The sequence below is a fragment of the Vidua chalybeata genome, chromosome 18 (genome assembly GCF_026979565.1).
Source record: "Vidua chalybeata isolate OUT-0048 chromosome 18, bVidCha1 merged haplotype, whole genome shotgun sequence".
Taxonomy (NCBI): domain Eukaryota; kingdom Metazoa; phylum Chordata; class Aves; order Passeriformes; family Viduidae; genus Vidua; species Vidua chalybeata.
This window is the reverse complement of record NC_071547.1, coordinates 12,108,429-12,125,562: the sequence shown is the minus strand read 5'-3', so window position 1 is coordinate 12,125,562 and position 17,134 is coordinate 12,108,429. Positions and strand designations below refer to the sequence as shown.

Genomic DNA, 17,134 nt, shown 5'->3' with positions numbered 1-17,134 from the left:
AAGAACATGAACAAAGCTAAGGCTTGCTGTGAAGCACACTATACAATTTAAATCCAAACTCTAGACTTGCACAGTAAAATAAGTGGCTTTACCTCTGCTGTTGCTTTGACTGGCATATTTACTTCAACTCAGATAAGGTTATTGAAATTAAGAATTCAATTGTTCATCTTAACTGCTGCTTATTTTTAATTGCAAATGGTAACCATAATAAAAATGGCAGATTGCCTTGTAATAAAACTTCTGGCCTCCACAAATATTTCTTTCCCCACATCATGATCTCCTCAGGGGCAGTTGACTAGAAGAAGTTGTTGGTTTGCATAACCTTCCATGACTGGGGTTTTTCATTATTCCTGTCTTTAGTACTGAGTGACACTTCAGACATCTCATTAAATATAACTACATAAATAGAACTGTGTATCTATGAAACACGAAGTGTCCTAAAGTCAGAAAACTCAATAACTTCGTGGTGTTCCATATACATGTAATATGATTAAAAACCACCAGTCATCTGGAGACAGCCAAGATACAGATAAGAAATCAATCAATATTTCTTATCAATATAGATAAGAAATACCAACTTTTTTCAAAACAGAATTCTCTCTTCTCTACCAGTCATTCTGGAAACACAATTCCATTACAACAATCCCTGAAATCTGTGGAAAGAAGAGCAGAGTGGCACTGTGCAGCATTGCTGACAGACTCCCCAGTGAGTCACTTCTCTATCTCAGTTATTCATTAGGTGCCATTTAGGAAAGCCTTCCCCACAGGACCCTCCCAAGAAAGCCAGCCATGCCCTATGGAACATTGCTGTGACAATGAAGTGGAACAGCCATGTGAAGCACAGGTCAACTTTGGCCTGTGCTCAGTGGAGCAAGAGCTGTGTCATGGGGACAGTGTGGTCAAGGGATGAAACAGCAAAAGGGATGGCTCAAATATAGGTGGGAGGGCACAGGGACAAAGGGGACAGTAATTCAGGAGCACTACATGCACATTATCTTCCAGAGACATGACCTGATAGGTAAGATGTGTCTCAAATGCTAATTAAGGCAGATATAAAAGCTTTAAAAATGTATCTGTGAACTTCAGTCAGCTGGACACAAAAATTATGGATCTGTATTAAGGAAGGCTTAGCACAGCTTTGGATATGTGTGTCACACTTGCATAAATAAATGACTAAATGACCTGATGCTGTGAGATTCACTGTCCTGAGCACAAACCTGACTAAAGGGCATCTGTAAGATATTATGGAACTGCACATCTAACAAAGGGGGTCTCAAACCAGTCTAAGCAGTAACAGCACACAAGAAGTACAGTCACTAATCACCATAAATGCAAAAGACATTACACAGGAAGAGAGTTATGAGAGGAAGATTCAACCTACCCAAAGTAGGAATTCTAAATTAAAGTCTGAGAGCAAAAAGTGTAAGTTCCAATATGTATAAATAACAAAGTAGAAGTGGGTGAAGTAAAACATTAGAAAATATGTGCAACATGCTGCATTTGAGAAGGAGTGCCCCATGCTGAAATCTACATGTTATTGCCTGTTTGTGTGTCCCCCCCAATATCATCTGAGCAAGGCAGATACCAGCAGCTAACATGGAATTTCGTCCCTTAGTCAGATACAGATCATATTGTTTCAACTTTGTATAACTTTACAGAAAAGGAAATTAATTCTTAGCATCAAAGGGACAATCTCATTTGCACTCTAACAGCGTATCTGCTGGAGAACCTCAACTGAAAAAAAGTCCCTCCATAACTCTCAGCACAAATCAACAGCAAAGTCAAGGCCATGATGAGACCCCAGAGTGGCAGGAGAAATGGCTGGGTGGTGCCATACACTACATTTCAAACATTAGCTAGGGAATCCAGCAATATGCTTTGCATATGAAGCATTTTCTAGTAAATATGACTGCTTGCATCAACTAAGCCCTGTATGACTTCTTCATCCTCTCCTTCAATTGAAGTGTAAATGGCAAGTGATAACTAAGCCATTTACCAACTGAATACATTCATGACCCTCTTAATTGTGAAATAACTGAAGTTAAAGCCTGAGAATTTTCTCTCAGAAGAAACAGACATCAATCCAGCTGTGGAGGTTACAAAACAGCTTCAAAACAACCTTCTTTTTCATGGCAGACACAGAAATAAGTACACTGAGCAGTGAAAATGCCAGACAAAACTGTGCATGGTGAATGCTTCTCTCTACTAGCAAAGAAAAATCATCTACTGAATACTTGGCTGGTCAAGCCTGGTGTACCACTGTAGAATTGTTTTGTTTGCACCCCATTTCAAAATCATGGAGTAGTTCAGTTCCTTCCAGTAATGATTAAGTCATGATGTGCTCCAGTTGCTGTCACATGGAGAGAGGACAGTTCTTTCCTATTACATGTCAAAGTCCTGGAGTTCACTACCCAAGCCCCATGTAAGATTCCCAACACAGAACTCTAAGTTTCTCACTTATTCTGAGAACTGAGCAGGTTATGAATCCTGTTTAAGATGGTTTTCTCAGTCCCCTGTCCCCCTAGCAGAAGACAGAGTTCATGAAGTACACAGGTCCTGCAAGGGACACCATCCTGTTTACTTGGCCTACACATAACCGTTGGTTGAAATATTTAATCCAGCAATCCTAAACTTTGTACGACAGCTGGAATATGTGTAATTAACTCAAAAACCTCTGAAGTAAAATTTAACTTCAGTAACATGGGACTAGTTCAGTGACACTGCTGTTGTATAATGTGAGCACTTGGCTCCTTTGGCAGGTAGCAGCAGTGAGCAGCAGGCACTGGCTCATTCATAGGAGATGGCTGCCTTCCTCTCCAACCTGGTGAGTACCTGCTCACATCTCCTCAGGCCTCTGGCTTACAAAAGACAAAGATAACATAATACTAGAGATTCGGGTTCTTTAAAGATTTTAAATTCCTTTGTTACAGAGAACATCTTTCCTTTCTGTGTTTAAACATGACAAAGAGCATTGGGGCTTGGGGCCATGAAGATCCTGTTGCATTGTCTTTCTATGTAATAAGATAAAATGAAATAACGAAACAAAATGAAACTAAATGAAATGAAATGAAATGAAATGAAATGAAATGAAATTAAATTAAATTAAATTAAAGAAATGAAAATAAAATGAAAATAAAATCTAGCAACAGCTCTGGCTCTTCCACCACTGACTATAATACTTTACTTTGTTTTCTAAATTACTGAAAACAATATTAAGCACTCCGATTACTTTCCAAAATAATGACTATAGTAATGGTACAGCAAAAGGCTAAGAAATCATGACATAAACTTTTAAATAAATTACTTTCTTCACTTCATCAAAAGATAATTAATATAATCCATCAAGAGTTCCCATAATCTTAAAAAGGGAAGAAGTGATATGTATCATCATACATTATGGTTTGGTGTACACTGGTTGCTGTCCATTGCAGACAAGGGATTGATTCCCTCTTCCCCACATCCGGGACTGACACCTTTATCCAGCCAACCTGGCAGCTGTGGCAGGCTTACAGTGAGAGTTGTACTATCAGAAACACCTTTTCAAACTCCTTTTCCTTCTTGCAAGCAGAGTGATGGATTATCACCTTACACCCATGTTATTTGCTCTGGCACTGTGGCTGATGGTTGTGCTTTGGCAGCAGATTAGCGGGATTTTGAAAAATTTTTAAATTCAAAAGGATCTGAAGTGGACAAAGTGGAAGGACCAGTGTGGCTACAAAATCTCTGGCCTTGCACAAAACTAGAGTAGTGAGAAGCTGATGGAGCATTTTATTTTTGCTTTGCAGGCTCAGTTCCGGGGCCTACTTCAAATGATCTTAGTCTTGGGAATTGGTGGCAGTTTCCCATATGGATTCCATATTTCTGTCATCAACTATCCTTCTGTGGTAAGTAGCCATCACTCTGAGGCTGAAAACACGAAGGTGAGAGCCTCTGTTCTCCCATAAATCCCAAATTTGATGAGCATTCAGCTGATATGTCTAGGCCTTTTCTTTGGCTGACAGTAACATCACATGTGTAGAGAACTTTTCCTCCTTTAAAGAACTGGATAGCATATTCTGTTTGAAATAAGCTCCTGCCATGAGAGTACAAGCCCCCAAAGGAGGGCACAAAATCAGCTCTCAGCATGCTCGCCAGGAAGCTTCCTCACTGATACAGACTTGAAGAATTTGCAGTGTGATCTCAATGAACTTGTTTTACTAAATGTCTCAAAGTAAGTCTAATATGAGAACCACAGGCTTGATCTGAAGTACAACAACCAAATGTGAAGGGATCTTATACCCATTATCCAGGCAAATCTTGTTTGATTTTTCAGCACATCAGGAAGTTTATTAATGAAACCTGGATAGATCGACATGGCTCTCCCCTCCATCCTGAGACAGTCATGCTGCTGTGGTCCTTCATTGTGTCTGTTTATGGGATAGGAGGATTCCTGGGAAGCCTCTGCTGTGGATACCTGACTACAAAATACAGGAAGTAAGTGCTTCTTGTAACAGCTCAGCTGTCAGAAAGCACAGGGAAATACCAAGGTGAACAAATAAGTCCCTTCTTTTTGGTTGAAGCAGCCCTGTTGAAGACAATTGGTTTGGTTTCCTGGCACATCCACTTTTTCCAAGCAGCCTTCTGTCCTATTTATCTGCCCTCCCCAGGGAACCCTGCTCTGTAAGGGCTGCAGTCATCACCACATCACCAGTGCCTCTGGGAGTAGTGGCACAGGGTCACATTCTCTTCAAGGTGCCCTATCACTCTCATAAGATCTGCCAAGCTTTACAAACTCCAATAAAGGAGCTGTGTCTTGTGTTGCAACACACTGGATGCAGTTACTCAAACACCTGGAAAACATTCTAATGTGAACAAAGAGTCAGATTTCCATTTAAATGCACTCATTTTGGGGTGGTGACATTACATTAAATATTCAGATCTACTCTAGTGAAAATATGGAGAGGAGAAAAAAATTTGCTTGTAATTTCACTGTAAAGATATAATCAGCACCAAAACAAATGTCCAAGAGATATCTCTGTTCTTGACAATCCATTTTACTGAAAGCTAGTTCCAAACTATCTTTGCCACTGGACAAAGAAAGGATTCCTCACCAGTCTGGTCTGTTCTTGGTGCCTTGTGTGTAACACCACTAATTTCATTTGCAGAGAAATTGGCAAACATATCTTCTTGGTGTGACCCACTTAAAGATCTGCTCCACAACACACTGATCCAGAGGCCCCTCATTTGGGTCTCAACAAACCATCTTAACCTGCCTGCCATTGTGTTCTTTCCTAACAGGTAAGTGCCCCCAAGAAATTTCTTGTGGGACACTGCCTCATCCCACACGCTGAGAGTCTCCCAAGACTGGAAACAGGATCATGCACCTCTCCCATGGGTTATTTAACACGTGGTAGCCCAATTGCTGGATCACAGCCCAAACACAGAGTCTCTGTGATCCTCAGTGTGTGCAAGGGGACTCTTGTTTAACAAGTGTCACAGCAAAACATCTGAGTGCAAAAGACTTGGAGCCTGAGACACCAGGGTGGTGAACACACCAGCCCACAATTCTCACAGAGGGAATTCTGAAATTAAATATGCCTCTTAAAAACTCTGTCTGCCATCTCAGAGCACCCATTTAGCCAAGAGTGTCATTAGTATGAGCCATTCTAGAATGGGACCTGTGGACTCAGACTGTTTCTAGGGAAAAACCTGACATTTTATGAAGACTTATAGCCATTTAAAAATCTTGGTGACAAACTGGGCCAGTCCTTGAATCTTTTTCCCTACTTGTACTGCGGAAATGATGACAAACTGTTTAAATTCTAACCTAAAAAATTTATTAATTCAAATCTAAAAGATCCTAAAGTTTTAAAGAACCATTTTGGCTATCCTAAGTTGAAATTATTTCAGCCATTCCTCAAAACAGTAGGAATGGCTGTATCATGCTTCCTGTCACAGCAAGAGTAGTCAAAAGGGTACAAGAGGTTCTCATTTCACACTAAATTCTCAAGGTCTTTTTTTTTTTTTCCCTCAGGAAAAAGTGCCAAATGTTCACCAACCTGATCATGTTGGTAGCTGCACTTTTCATGGCCCTCAGTAAAACAGCCAAATCCTTCGAGATGATTCTGGTTGGGCGTTTTCTCTATGGCATTGGTGCAGGTATGTCACCACGGCCTGACTTGCTGTCCTGGGCTTGTCTCTACAGCCATCCTTGAAGAAGGGTTTTTAAAGCAAATAAAACCAGGCACTCATTAAAAGTGAAAGATACCATCTCTTTTGCAAGAAATTGTAATCTAAATAGCAGAGTGAATGCAAACAATGTAAGAGAGGGTAGTCAAAAACTTAAACTTTTCTAAATATTTAAACTGTTATTTATCCTCTTGTATGTTCAAGGTTTTTCTCTCAATATACATCCTCAGTATGTAGGAGAGATTTCACCCAAGAAGTTGCGTGGGTTTACCAACTCCACTGTTGCTGTTTTTCTGACCCTGGGAAAACTCACAGGACAGGTTGTTGGACTACGGTAAATTCTCCAATTTTTCTATCAGCTTACACTAAAAGTAGAAATGTTTCTGTAACTTTACCCTCTCACCTAGTCAGTGACTGAGAAACACTCTCCTCCTCCCCAAAACATGCCTTAGCTTATGCCAGAAGAAAAATATTGATTGTATTTGAGGGAAATACAGTTTTAAATATAGAAGGCAGAAAGTTATTTACTCATAATTTGATTTCTTCTTAGTCCACACTCTTTCAACTAGGAGACTTGCCCTTCAAAATTCACTGTACTTACATGAACAGCCTTAGCAAATCTTTGGCTCTTGTGGCCAAGCAGTGGTCAAATGAGTCTCATCAGCTCTCTAGACATTATACTGGGTTCTAACGATATTCAGAAAGATTTTCAAAATATCAGATAATTCCTTTAAAATAAACTGTCAGAAGTAAAAATAGCCAAATATGTGAAATCTGCCAAATTAAAATTCAGGGGTTAACTCCAGTGAACCCTTGAATGGAATCTGAGCAATCTTTATCACTCAAAAAAACTTCCTGAACATTCATTCCATTATTTCAGCATAATTTTGTTTCACATACACTTTCCAGGGAGATTTTAGGAAGCGAAGCTTTGTGGCCATGGTTGTTAGCATCTAGTGGACTTTCAGCATTGGTTCAACTGGTTACCCTCCCATTTTTCCCTGATTCACCATCCTACCTCCTGATACAGAAGGGTAATGAGGAAGCCTGCAGGAAAGGTAGAGTGTCTGCTTTCCTCACTTACTTCCCTTCATCTGCTGTGTCACAGGGAGAGCCTCTGCAGAAGAGGAGGCAGGGCAGAGCTGTGCTGCACAGTGCAGTGCCATGGAGCACAGGCAGTTTCACAGACAACAGCTGAGGTACCCATGGCAATGTCTGTGTTAACCTGGGCCTCACTCAGCCTCATTCAGTCCATGAAGTGAAGAAACACAGATGTGTATCAGCACGTCTAACATTTCCCACCTTGGTGGGCACTGCTTTAATTCTTTAAAGGAAATGGTTCAGGCAGCTGTCCTGTTTTGCATTGTTAAATAAAAAGTACTCAAATGTTTACTTTGTTCACAGTAAACTCCACATTAGAAAGCTGTGCTATACTGACAACCAGACAGACAAAATCCTTCAAATTGCTCACTGCCCCTGCAGCAACCAAATGGCAGAAGCAGCACCAGCACCTACTCCAATGGACAGACAGCCTAAAGGGTTTAATGCAACCACTCCTGATGGAGCTATCCTGGCAGGATAATCCACTTCCCTCTTTCTCCCCTACAGCCATCAGGAAGCTCTGGGGGGAAGGAGACCACCAAGCAGAAATTGATGACATTATGAAGGAGAAGGGTGCAATGGCGAGCACGAAAACCTTGCGTGTCCTTGAAGTGATAAAAGAGCGATCTTTGCGCTGGCAGCTCTACATTTTGATGACTGTCATGACCACGCTGCAGCTCTGTGGAATAAATGCAGTTGAGTGCTCTCTTTATCCCCCGGACAAGAGAGGCAGCATAAAAAACCTCTCAAAGTCAGTGTTATTAAATGAGCTTAGAATTGTATCTCAAATGCAAACCTTTTTTCACAGGTGAATTTCCTCTTTGCATTTTTCAGATATACTTCTATTCTTTTGAAGTATTCCACACAGCCAAGTTTGAAGAATACCTTATCCCATACGTGTCCCTGGGAGTTGGGCTGTGTGAGTGCTTATCCACCATACTGTGTGTAAGTCTTTTCAGATTTGAGTTTGAAGGAAAAATTTAATGTGGTCCACAACTGGGCCTTTCCTTTCTTGTAACTGGGCTCAGGGAAATTTTGCATAACCTAAGCCACATCTTCCTGCTTCTGCAAAACCACAGGCAGGATACAGAGAAGTTTTTCCCCCAAATTATTTGCATGAGTGTGTGTCTTTAGACTCACTTTTTTCTGCAAAATAATAATCTGCTGATGTTCTGGATTAGATACGTGTACTTATGTGTGGACAAGTTGACATATGCCAGCATGCAAAAGAGGGAACTATCTAAAACCAGTTTAGGATTGACACAGCTTAATTAATGATGAATTAATTTTGAAGAAGCTAATCAAATTCATTAGGAACTAAGAGACTGTCAAATGACACTGGCTATTATTTAGACAAGTCTTCTGCACAGAACACATGGAGAGAGGAGGAAATATTTCCTTTGAAGACTGGGGTTTGTGAGCATGTTTTCTGCTTTCCAGAGCACCCTTATAGACCGGTTTGGGCGGAAGGTGCTGCTCTGGGGTGGATATTTGCTGATGTGTTCTGTGCTGGCACTGCTCACCATGACCCTGTCACTGCAGGTAAAGAGGCAGCAGCCTCCTGGCCACTTCCCCAGCCCCAGCTCTTAACTTGCAGGAGATGTATAAAAACTACAGCCAGTGGCAGGAAACACAGAGCTCTGCTATTCCGTCCTGTGTCTAATGGTTTGGTATCACTGGTTTCTCACTTTTAGCATCGTTTTTTCTGGATGCACTACTTCAGTGTTATCTTGATCTTCCTGTTCGTGGTCTTCTTTGGAATTGGACCATGTGAGTACATCAGTGGTTACGCTGGGAGGAAATGTGGTGTTGTATTGGTTGGCAACTGGCAGAGGAAGAACAGGCTAGTGCCTTGCTAAAAAGTTCTGGAAATTAAGGAGGGAAGGGCAGACACATACAAGTGGGAGACATGAAAAGGATGCAGACACCTCAAATTTTATTGCTGATCACATGATCTAAATAATTTAAAACAGTATCATCTTCTCCAGAGAGCGTGAGATAGAAATTTCAAAACAATTTCTAAATTAATCATCTAAAAACAGGATTCTAGACATTGCCAGGTATGTTCTAGTAATCATCTTCAATAACTTAACAAGTTAAGCTTATGCCTACCAACATGCTCCAGGTGGAAGTGGCCACAGGAGCCAAAAGGGAGGTGCTTTTATAAACCCCGCGCCAGTAACAGCTACCAGTGCAACATGGAACTGCACAGATCCAGTGACACCAGAAAAATGATTCAGTACATACAAGAGGAACCTAAATTAACTGCTGGATTCCATTTCTGGAACCAAGGTCTTTCACCCTCAGAGCAGAGGCCATCTACCATCAGGTGACCTGTTCTGCCTGTCTGGCCTCTCTGCCACTGGGAAGAGCTTCAACAGAAGCAAGGAAACAAATGAACCTGGTGTGTGTTTGGCTTTGCTTTTTCAGCTGGAGCCACCATATCTGTGATGGTTGAAATCTTCAGCCAGTCATACAGACCATCAGCCTTTCTGATTGTTGGCTGCATCAACTGGATGGGACTGTTTATACTTGGGATGATTTTTCCAGTAATTGTTGTAAGTGACTCTCAGAGGATCCCTCTTTCCAGGCTAATCTATTTCTGAATGCCAACAAGGAGCTAAATAATAATAATAAATTGCAATGACATGCAAAGCTTAGCACTCTTTGTTGGTCCAAACACCAAACCTGCTCAGAAATTCCCCAGGCTTGTCAAGGAGAAGCAATTGGACTCAGGTCAAACATGGCCAGTGGGAACTCCTGGTTTGGTACCTGTCCTGGACTGTGTATTGAGCACACCTTTGAATTTGAACTTCTAAGACACAGGCTTGCACTAAAGGGCAGGGAAACAGAAATGAGTTTCTTATTTTCCTTACACTGTCTTGCACTTCTGCCTGCAGGATAATCTTGGACCCCTCTGCTTCCTTATCTTTTTGGGAATCCTTGCTTTATCAGCAATTTTCATCTACCTGTATCTTCCCGAGACCAAGGGAAAATCAATCATGGAAATAAAAGCAGAATTCAACAAGCTGAACTTTGGGAAAAAAGAAACCTCTGTCACTGAAAATAACTTTCCTAAGGAACAGTTCTCTTGTACCAAGCTCTGAATGTTCAGAGAAGAAATTTGCATCTTTTAGAAAAGACAGGAAATAATGTTGCAATAGAACTAAAAGAGAAATATTAAAAACAGACTGCAAGCTCTTCTGTCTCATTTGTTTTTTCTTTTTTAAGATAGCTATGAAACTCATTATTCTAGAGTAACAATAAGTTCCTCATAAGCAGGAACCTGCTGGCAAACATCTCAGAGAAGAGTATCAGAAATATAAAGCACAAGTGAAATATTTTAAGAAGATGAACCAAGGTAAAGAATGATTAGGAAGGCTCAATGACCAACAGTCATGAGGCTGGGAAACACAGAAGTCTAAAGTGTGGCTGACAGGCATGCAGAGGGAAAGCTAAACACATGGCTTAGGGTCACCCAAGACCATAAAGACTAAAAATTAACATCTCAAATTTGGAAAACAGGTTTCAGCATGAAAACAGAAAAAAAGTATTGAAAGTGAAATTTGCTGTGCAACAGTCCTGGAGATGTAATGGAAATCTCAGTGGAAAACATCCTAGTAACTCTAGGCAGGAAGAAGGACCTGCTAAACTGAGATATTCTTGCATGCAAAAGAAGTAAAATGGCTGCTATAAAATAAAGCAGACTCTGGAGAGCATCTCTGGTGTCTAAAGAACTGATTTTCAACCTGGTGCATCAACTTCTGGGAATTACATCAGATGTTTTCACAGAAGAAGGAGTTTGTTTTGGAAATGTTTTTCTTGTTATGTAAGCAAGCTGGGAATAACGACTGATTATTGTACCCAGCAGTAAAAATAGGTTGTGAAGTTCATTGGAAATAGTCTAAGTTTTTCCAAGTGACCAATAACAAGTATAGGATGGCTTGTAACTAAACACTTTGGATCATGCCACCTGCTTTCCTCTAACCACTGAAAAAAAAAAAAAAGAATCAATATTACAAACTACAGCTCCTCACAGATGGAGGTGTCACTTTTGTTTGTTTTTAACACTTTGGCTTAGGAAACATACCCTGAAAAGGCTTTTTGTAAACCAGATTTTATTTCTGGGTTTTTTTTAGTGTTTTCATTATTTTCAGAATGCATACAGGAAACACAATCCACAAACATGGGCTGTAAATGAACACTGACATGGTAATTTCATCTCTTGACTTTTTATTTGCTGACTTTTTACAGCAAGGGTGCTACAGTGAAGGAACTAACTTAAAATCAACATACACCACACAATCATAGAATGGATTGGGTTGGAAGGGACATTAAAGATCATCTAGTTCCACTCCCCTGCCATGGGCAGGGATGCCACCATTTAGGTCAGGTTGCCCAGGGCCCAGTCAATCTGACCTTGAACACAATCAGCTTCAGCACATTCATACAGAAGTTTTCACAATTAAAAGTGTTTACTTCAATTACACCATTCAATACAAGCATTTAGTGCAAGCTATAGAAAGCCAGGAGAAAATGAAAAGTTTCCTTAAGTCAGAAACTACTGGGCATAAAGACACCCATCACTTTTAACGTGGAGAGATGGTCAAGCCATTCATATTATCCCCACCAGCATTTTCAACCTGCTTTCCGCACACATCTCACTGTGAACACCCCCTACCAAATGCCATGTGATCCCCCTAAATCACTTCTCTCATGTAAGGCTCTTCTAGGCAGCAGTGAGAACTGATCCCAGCCTTGCCACACACTCCCCCCAGTCTGGATAAAAGCTGCTCATGTCAGAAAGCCTGTGGATTTCCTATCTCTCAGGAGTTATGACTGTTATGGAACTATTTGCACAACAAAGGAGCAAGTTGAAAACAAGCCTTCTCTGAGCATGTAGAATCCATCATCACAGTGGAAAATCAAGACTCTGAATTTAAGGCATCTTTGTGGTGACTTAGTCATGGTTCAGGAAAGGTCTGCACAGCATGTGTCACTGGGGATTTTTTGTTATGGTCTATTCCATAACAAAGAGAGAGTTTCAGACCTCACAACCGAATCATTCATCCAATTTTTAGAAAACAATTACTAGGCTTTCATAAAGAGGTGCATTACAACCTACACTCAGTCTCTGAAACACTTGCTTTTCCACTGGTTTCATGACTGGGCTGTGTCCAAACACGAGGGGTCATTTTGGATGCTTTGGTTTCCAGCGTGCAAAAGCTGGGTTCCCTCCCAGGCCAGTGCACTGGCTGTCTGTGTTAGCAGCCTGCAGATGGCACATTCAGCCTCACCTCTCCTGAGACACTCCCACCCCTCTCAATGCACCTGCTGAAGGTATCACTGACTATTTAGAGGCTCCTGAGGTGCTTACTGGCACAGTGGGCTGAGCCAGCTTGTGGGTGAGTTAGGAATAAAGCTGAGAACACGGTGAGCTGAAAAAAAACCTGCTTGTCATCCAAAGATGCCTAAATTCATTGTTAACACAAATATAAGCAAGGATAAAGTTCCGGAATCTTTTGCAGGGGAGCTTACCCAACAATTATCAAAAGCATTGGGCAAACCAGCACAGGTAAGTCCATTTGCTGAACTGTTTTCCTTCTTTAGCTAGCTGTGCCTATGCAATGAGCTGTTTCTGAGTGATAGCCTTGATAAACTAATATAGCTAATGACTCACCAGTATTTGCAGTCTTCTCTCTGGGAGAATATCAAATACTTGTTCACTGTAACTTAGTTTCCTTGAGGAGTAATACCTGGAGTATTCAACCTAGCTTTGTATAGGATGTCATTGCATGTAGTTATCTGTATGTGAAGACACTGGGTGTATGTGGGGATGTGTCCACAGTTACCTGTGAATACCTCTCAAGAATCTGGCTGACTGAAAAGCAAACCTCACCCTCCACTTCCTTGCTGAGTCCTGTTAAATAAGGGCCTGTCATTTGCCACCAAACTGCCTGTAGCCTAGTGGTTACAGTTGAAGTACAGAAATTATTTATTCTGCTTGCTTGGACATCTGGCAAAAATATCTGTGTGGCATCCTGCTATTTGTTGTCAAAATACCAGAGTAAAAGCTGCCTGCTGGTTTCACTACCAAACTGGGGGGGGGGGGTTTACCTGCCAAAACATATGGCATATGCTACTGAGGGGAAGTCCTGAAATACTGGTATTGAGGGTCTTATAAGGATTTATAAGGCTGTTATTTTCTTAATACTGACTGGTCACTAGTCACTGTATCAGTTGCTTTCTGAAGGTATGAAAAAGCAAAAGAAAACTTCTCTACAGAGCTGTAAATTTCATAACATGAGCTGTACCTCAGTTGCTGTAGCAGCAGTAGCTTTAGTGAATTGGCTATGGATCTGTAGCCGCTTGTTTAAGCACCCTTTGTGCATATTCACAGCCCATTTTCAGAAAATGTTTATTTTGCTTTGGGAGTGATGCTTTGAAACCGTAGAAAGAAAGAAGTTTTGGTGCCTACAGAAAAGGCTCTGAGGGCTCCCCAGCAAAGCTTTCTCTATGCACTGGGACACCTGAACACATTAAATTCTTATGTAAAGCTGATGTGTTTTATCCCTCTCTAAAAAAGCCAATTTTTATCAGTCTAGCAAACAAGTACTTGCTGTTGGGGGGGCAAGGGGTGTGTCTTGCATAACAGCTTCTGAATATAAAGCTAGAGGCCAGGGCTGGGATGCAGCTGGAACAGGTTTGTGCAGCTGTGTGGAAGGGATATGTAATGGGACTTAGAAATATACAGGGACTAACAAAGAGATTTTTCTGAAGAGGACATACAAGCTCTTCGTGACAAAGGAGGCAATAGGAAAGGGAGAGTCTCTTAGTTATAACACAGAAAGAAGGAAAGGATTAGGGGGGGCTGGAATTTAGAGCTTTCCTCTCACAGGAAACTGTAGCATTTGGGAAAAATATGGATTTTTAATCAAATTGGGTTTTTTCCTACTGGAAGAACGGTTCCAAATATTTTCAAACTGCTCTAAAAAGAAAATAATGCTGATTAATGCCTCAACTTGATTTTTCTTTTAATAGTGATAACCTGCTTCCTGGGTAGGAGTTAAAGGCATGGATGTACCTACATTTGGCATAAAGTCAAGAGCACGTGGTGTCCAGACAGGGGAGAACAGGGCCAAGCAAGTGGTGCCTCAGCAGGATCTCCTTGGCTTATCCTGTACTGCTGTGGTCTGATGCACCTTACACCCAAACAAACTGTAAATGATGGCCAAGACTAATTACCCAGACAACTCCTGGTACTCAGGCTAGCTTGTTTTACCAAGAGGGTTAATTGCTGCTGAGTTCCAACGATGCGCTGCTAATAAACGTGGGTAAGAACAGCACAGAAGCCAAATGAATGCCAGAGGAACTGATCCCCAGATTCCCCAGTGTGTGGATCTGACACTGTGTATTAGCAGCAGGGAAAATCGCGGGCTGGTCATGAATATTAACATAGATACTTTCTTCTGTTTTCCTGATATCAAGAACAAAAAGCGGGATTAGGCTGTATTTTGTTTAATGAGGTGGATGTTGATTTAGGCCTCTGCTGTGTCAGCTCACATTTACCTCAGCAGGGAAGACTGCAGCAGGAGCCAGTGAGGTGCAAAATCTCTCTGGAACGCAATGCGGCAGCAGGACCATGGCACACCCCCTCGCCCCTGACCTTCCCACACAGGCAGGGAGAGCCTGGTGGCTTGGAGGAGGTGCTGCAGATATTTCAGGTCACTGAGCTCCTGGAGCACCTGGATTAGGAAGCCTAAAAACTCTAGTCTTTGTACTGGCCTTTGACACAGGAGGGAGTATCTTGGAGTAGAATGCAAATCTAGACAGTAAGATGTCGACAAATTAAAACCTTGCATATCAAAAACATGCACTGATTTTCAATGTACCACTGCAGTTTAGGTACATAAATGCCTTCCTGGATTTTCAAAACTTTTCTTAATACAGCAAAGAAAAAAACATTCATCTTCTTCTTCCAACAGTATCTAGCAATACAGATCTCTCCTGATCAAGTGATGTCCTTTGGTGGCTCCACAGACCCTTGTGCTACATGTTTCCTCTACAGCATTGGAAAGATAGGGGAGCAGGAGAACAAGGTCTACTCCAAACTGCTTTGTGATATGATGAGCAAACAGCTGAAAATACCATCTGACAGGTGAGCTCATACGGCAATTTGTCTGACATGACCTTCCACAGATTGTTAAAACTATTCATCCCAGGCTGGTCCTTTGGTGTTCTCTATTAATGTGCTGATTAAAGACATTAAATGCCAAGTCAACTGGGCAACTCCCCAGCTAAAAAGAAAAAAGGAGCCATTGCATGAGCTGCAATGCCAATGTCCAGAAGCTGCAGAATTCCTTGGTTAAAACAATGTAGGTTCAGGCATGTATGTACCCACAGCTATCATGTGCAAAAGACCAGGTACAGACACAGGAACGTGATCACTAGGAACTCCAGAATGCAAGTAGATGAGGCATTAAAAGGAGCAGGAGGAGGGGAGTGTAAGGCCTGGGAAGGATAAAGCCCATGGGGAGATCTGCAGCGTGGCCGTGTGTCCTGGTGCAGGAGCACCCTGACCAGCCTGCAGCACTCTGCTCTCAGCTGCTAACGGTGCCTGTCTTCCCTTCCAGAATCTACGTCAGCTTCTTTGACATCAGTCCTGGCAATGTGGGCTGGAATAACACCACCTTTGCTTGAGGTGCCCTGGGATGATCACAGCTTATTCCTGAACCCTCACCATGGTTCGAGAACTGCAGTTCCAGTCACCTTCTGGCATCTGCAAATGCAAAAGGCATTGGTATCTTAGTTGCTGCTACCCACTGCTGTTTAATATCTTGCCTGCTGCTTAAATAAAAATGCAGCAGAAATCTTATGTCCGAAACCTTGTTGTTATTATGCTGGGAAGACCTGTAGTTGAGATAGAGGGTGCCTTCTCGAAATACTCTTAAGAGCTTTTCTTTCAAAAAAAGTTCAGTCATATATGAAAATGAACACTCCTTTTGCCTTTGCCCTGTCCATGCTCAAGAGCCAAATTTCAAGAAGAGATAAATATATCTTGACCTGGTTTCAAGATATATTTAAGTTAATAGATGTGCAAATGTTGCACATGGACCTCTCTTCAAAAGGAGCAAAGACATTATTACATCTTATGTAAAAGGATTGCAGTCCAGGTCCTCTGTAGGTCTAACATTGCAGGGATATCTAGCTGAGTAGCAGGAAAACTTGTGCTGTGAGTCTCCCCGGCCTCAGCATAGGCAGAGGGAGTGAGTGGAAAAAACCACTGTTCGCTGCTGTGCCCTCCCCTTTTCAACCATTGAACAATTTGTAATGACAGTGAAGATTAGAGCACAGCTCAGAATGAGGCAGAGGCACAGCAAGCCACAGTAATTCCTAGGGACTGAAGTGGTGAATTAATTATGAAAGGAAAATTTGCATACAAATATTTATTATTTAAGCCCTTGGTCAGATAAGATCATTTGCTTCCAAAGTAAAATAAAAGATTGAGTAGAGATGTTTCATGAAATTCTATAGTTAAGTGTATTGTGAGTTTTTTCTGGAAGAGCAAACCTTATCACACCCCTGTTCAGAACTCTATTGTTAACATCCCATTGTGTCCCTACCACAGCTTTGCTTTGCAGCCACTGTCTTTAAATACAGACCTGCACCTCAAAAAACAAAAAATGCTTTGTTGGGATAACAAATGGAAGCTGCTTTGGTGAAAGCTTCTTTCTTAGTCAGGGAGGCAAAAGAGAATGAAATTGCAGATGTCTCTCCGCTGAGTGGCAGCAGAGCCAGGGGCTGCCACTCTGGGCCTGGCAGGCCACAGGGCAAGCACACCAGTGGTGACGTTGCTCTCAAGCTT

At 41.6% G+C, this 17,134-nt stretch overlaps 2 protein-coding genes across 2 annotated transcripts; both read left to right on the top strand.

The window, feature by feature from the left end:
* Nucleotides 1-2,767: 2,767 nt before the first annotated feature.
* LOC128797059 (solute carrier family 2, facilitated glucose transporter member 11-like) lies at nt 2,768-10,376 on the top strand. The gene is made up of 12 exons (XM_053959284.1): nt 2,768-2,824; nt 3,786-3,884; nt 4,313-4,473; nt 6,014-6,138; nt 6,373-6,502; nt 7,078-7,226; nt 7,777-7,964; nt 8,104-8,214; nt 8,710-8,811; nt 8,964-9,039; nt 9,700-9,827; nt 10,170-10,376. The coding sequence occupies exons 1-12, from the start codon at nt 2,801-2,803 to the stop codon at nt 10,374-10,376; spliced, it is 1,500 nt and encodes a 499-aa protein (XP_053815259.1). The 5' UTR covers nt 2,768-2,800.
* Nucleotides 10,377-12,718: 2,342 nt separating this feature from the next.
* Nucleotides 12,719-15,969, top strand: LOC128797303 (macrophage migration inhibitory factor-like). Its single transcript, XM_053959715.1, has 3 exons — nt 12,719-12,844; nt 15,255-15,427; nt 15,903-15,969. The coding sequence occupies exons 1-3, from the start codon at nt 12,737-12,739 to the stop codon at nt 15,967-15,969; spliced, it is 348 nt and encodes a 115-aa protein (XP_053815690.1). The 5' UTR covers nt 12,719-12,736.
* The last annotated feature ends 1,165 nt before the right edge of the window (nt 15,970-17,134 follow it).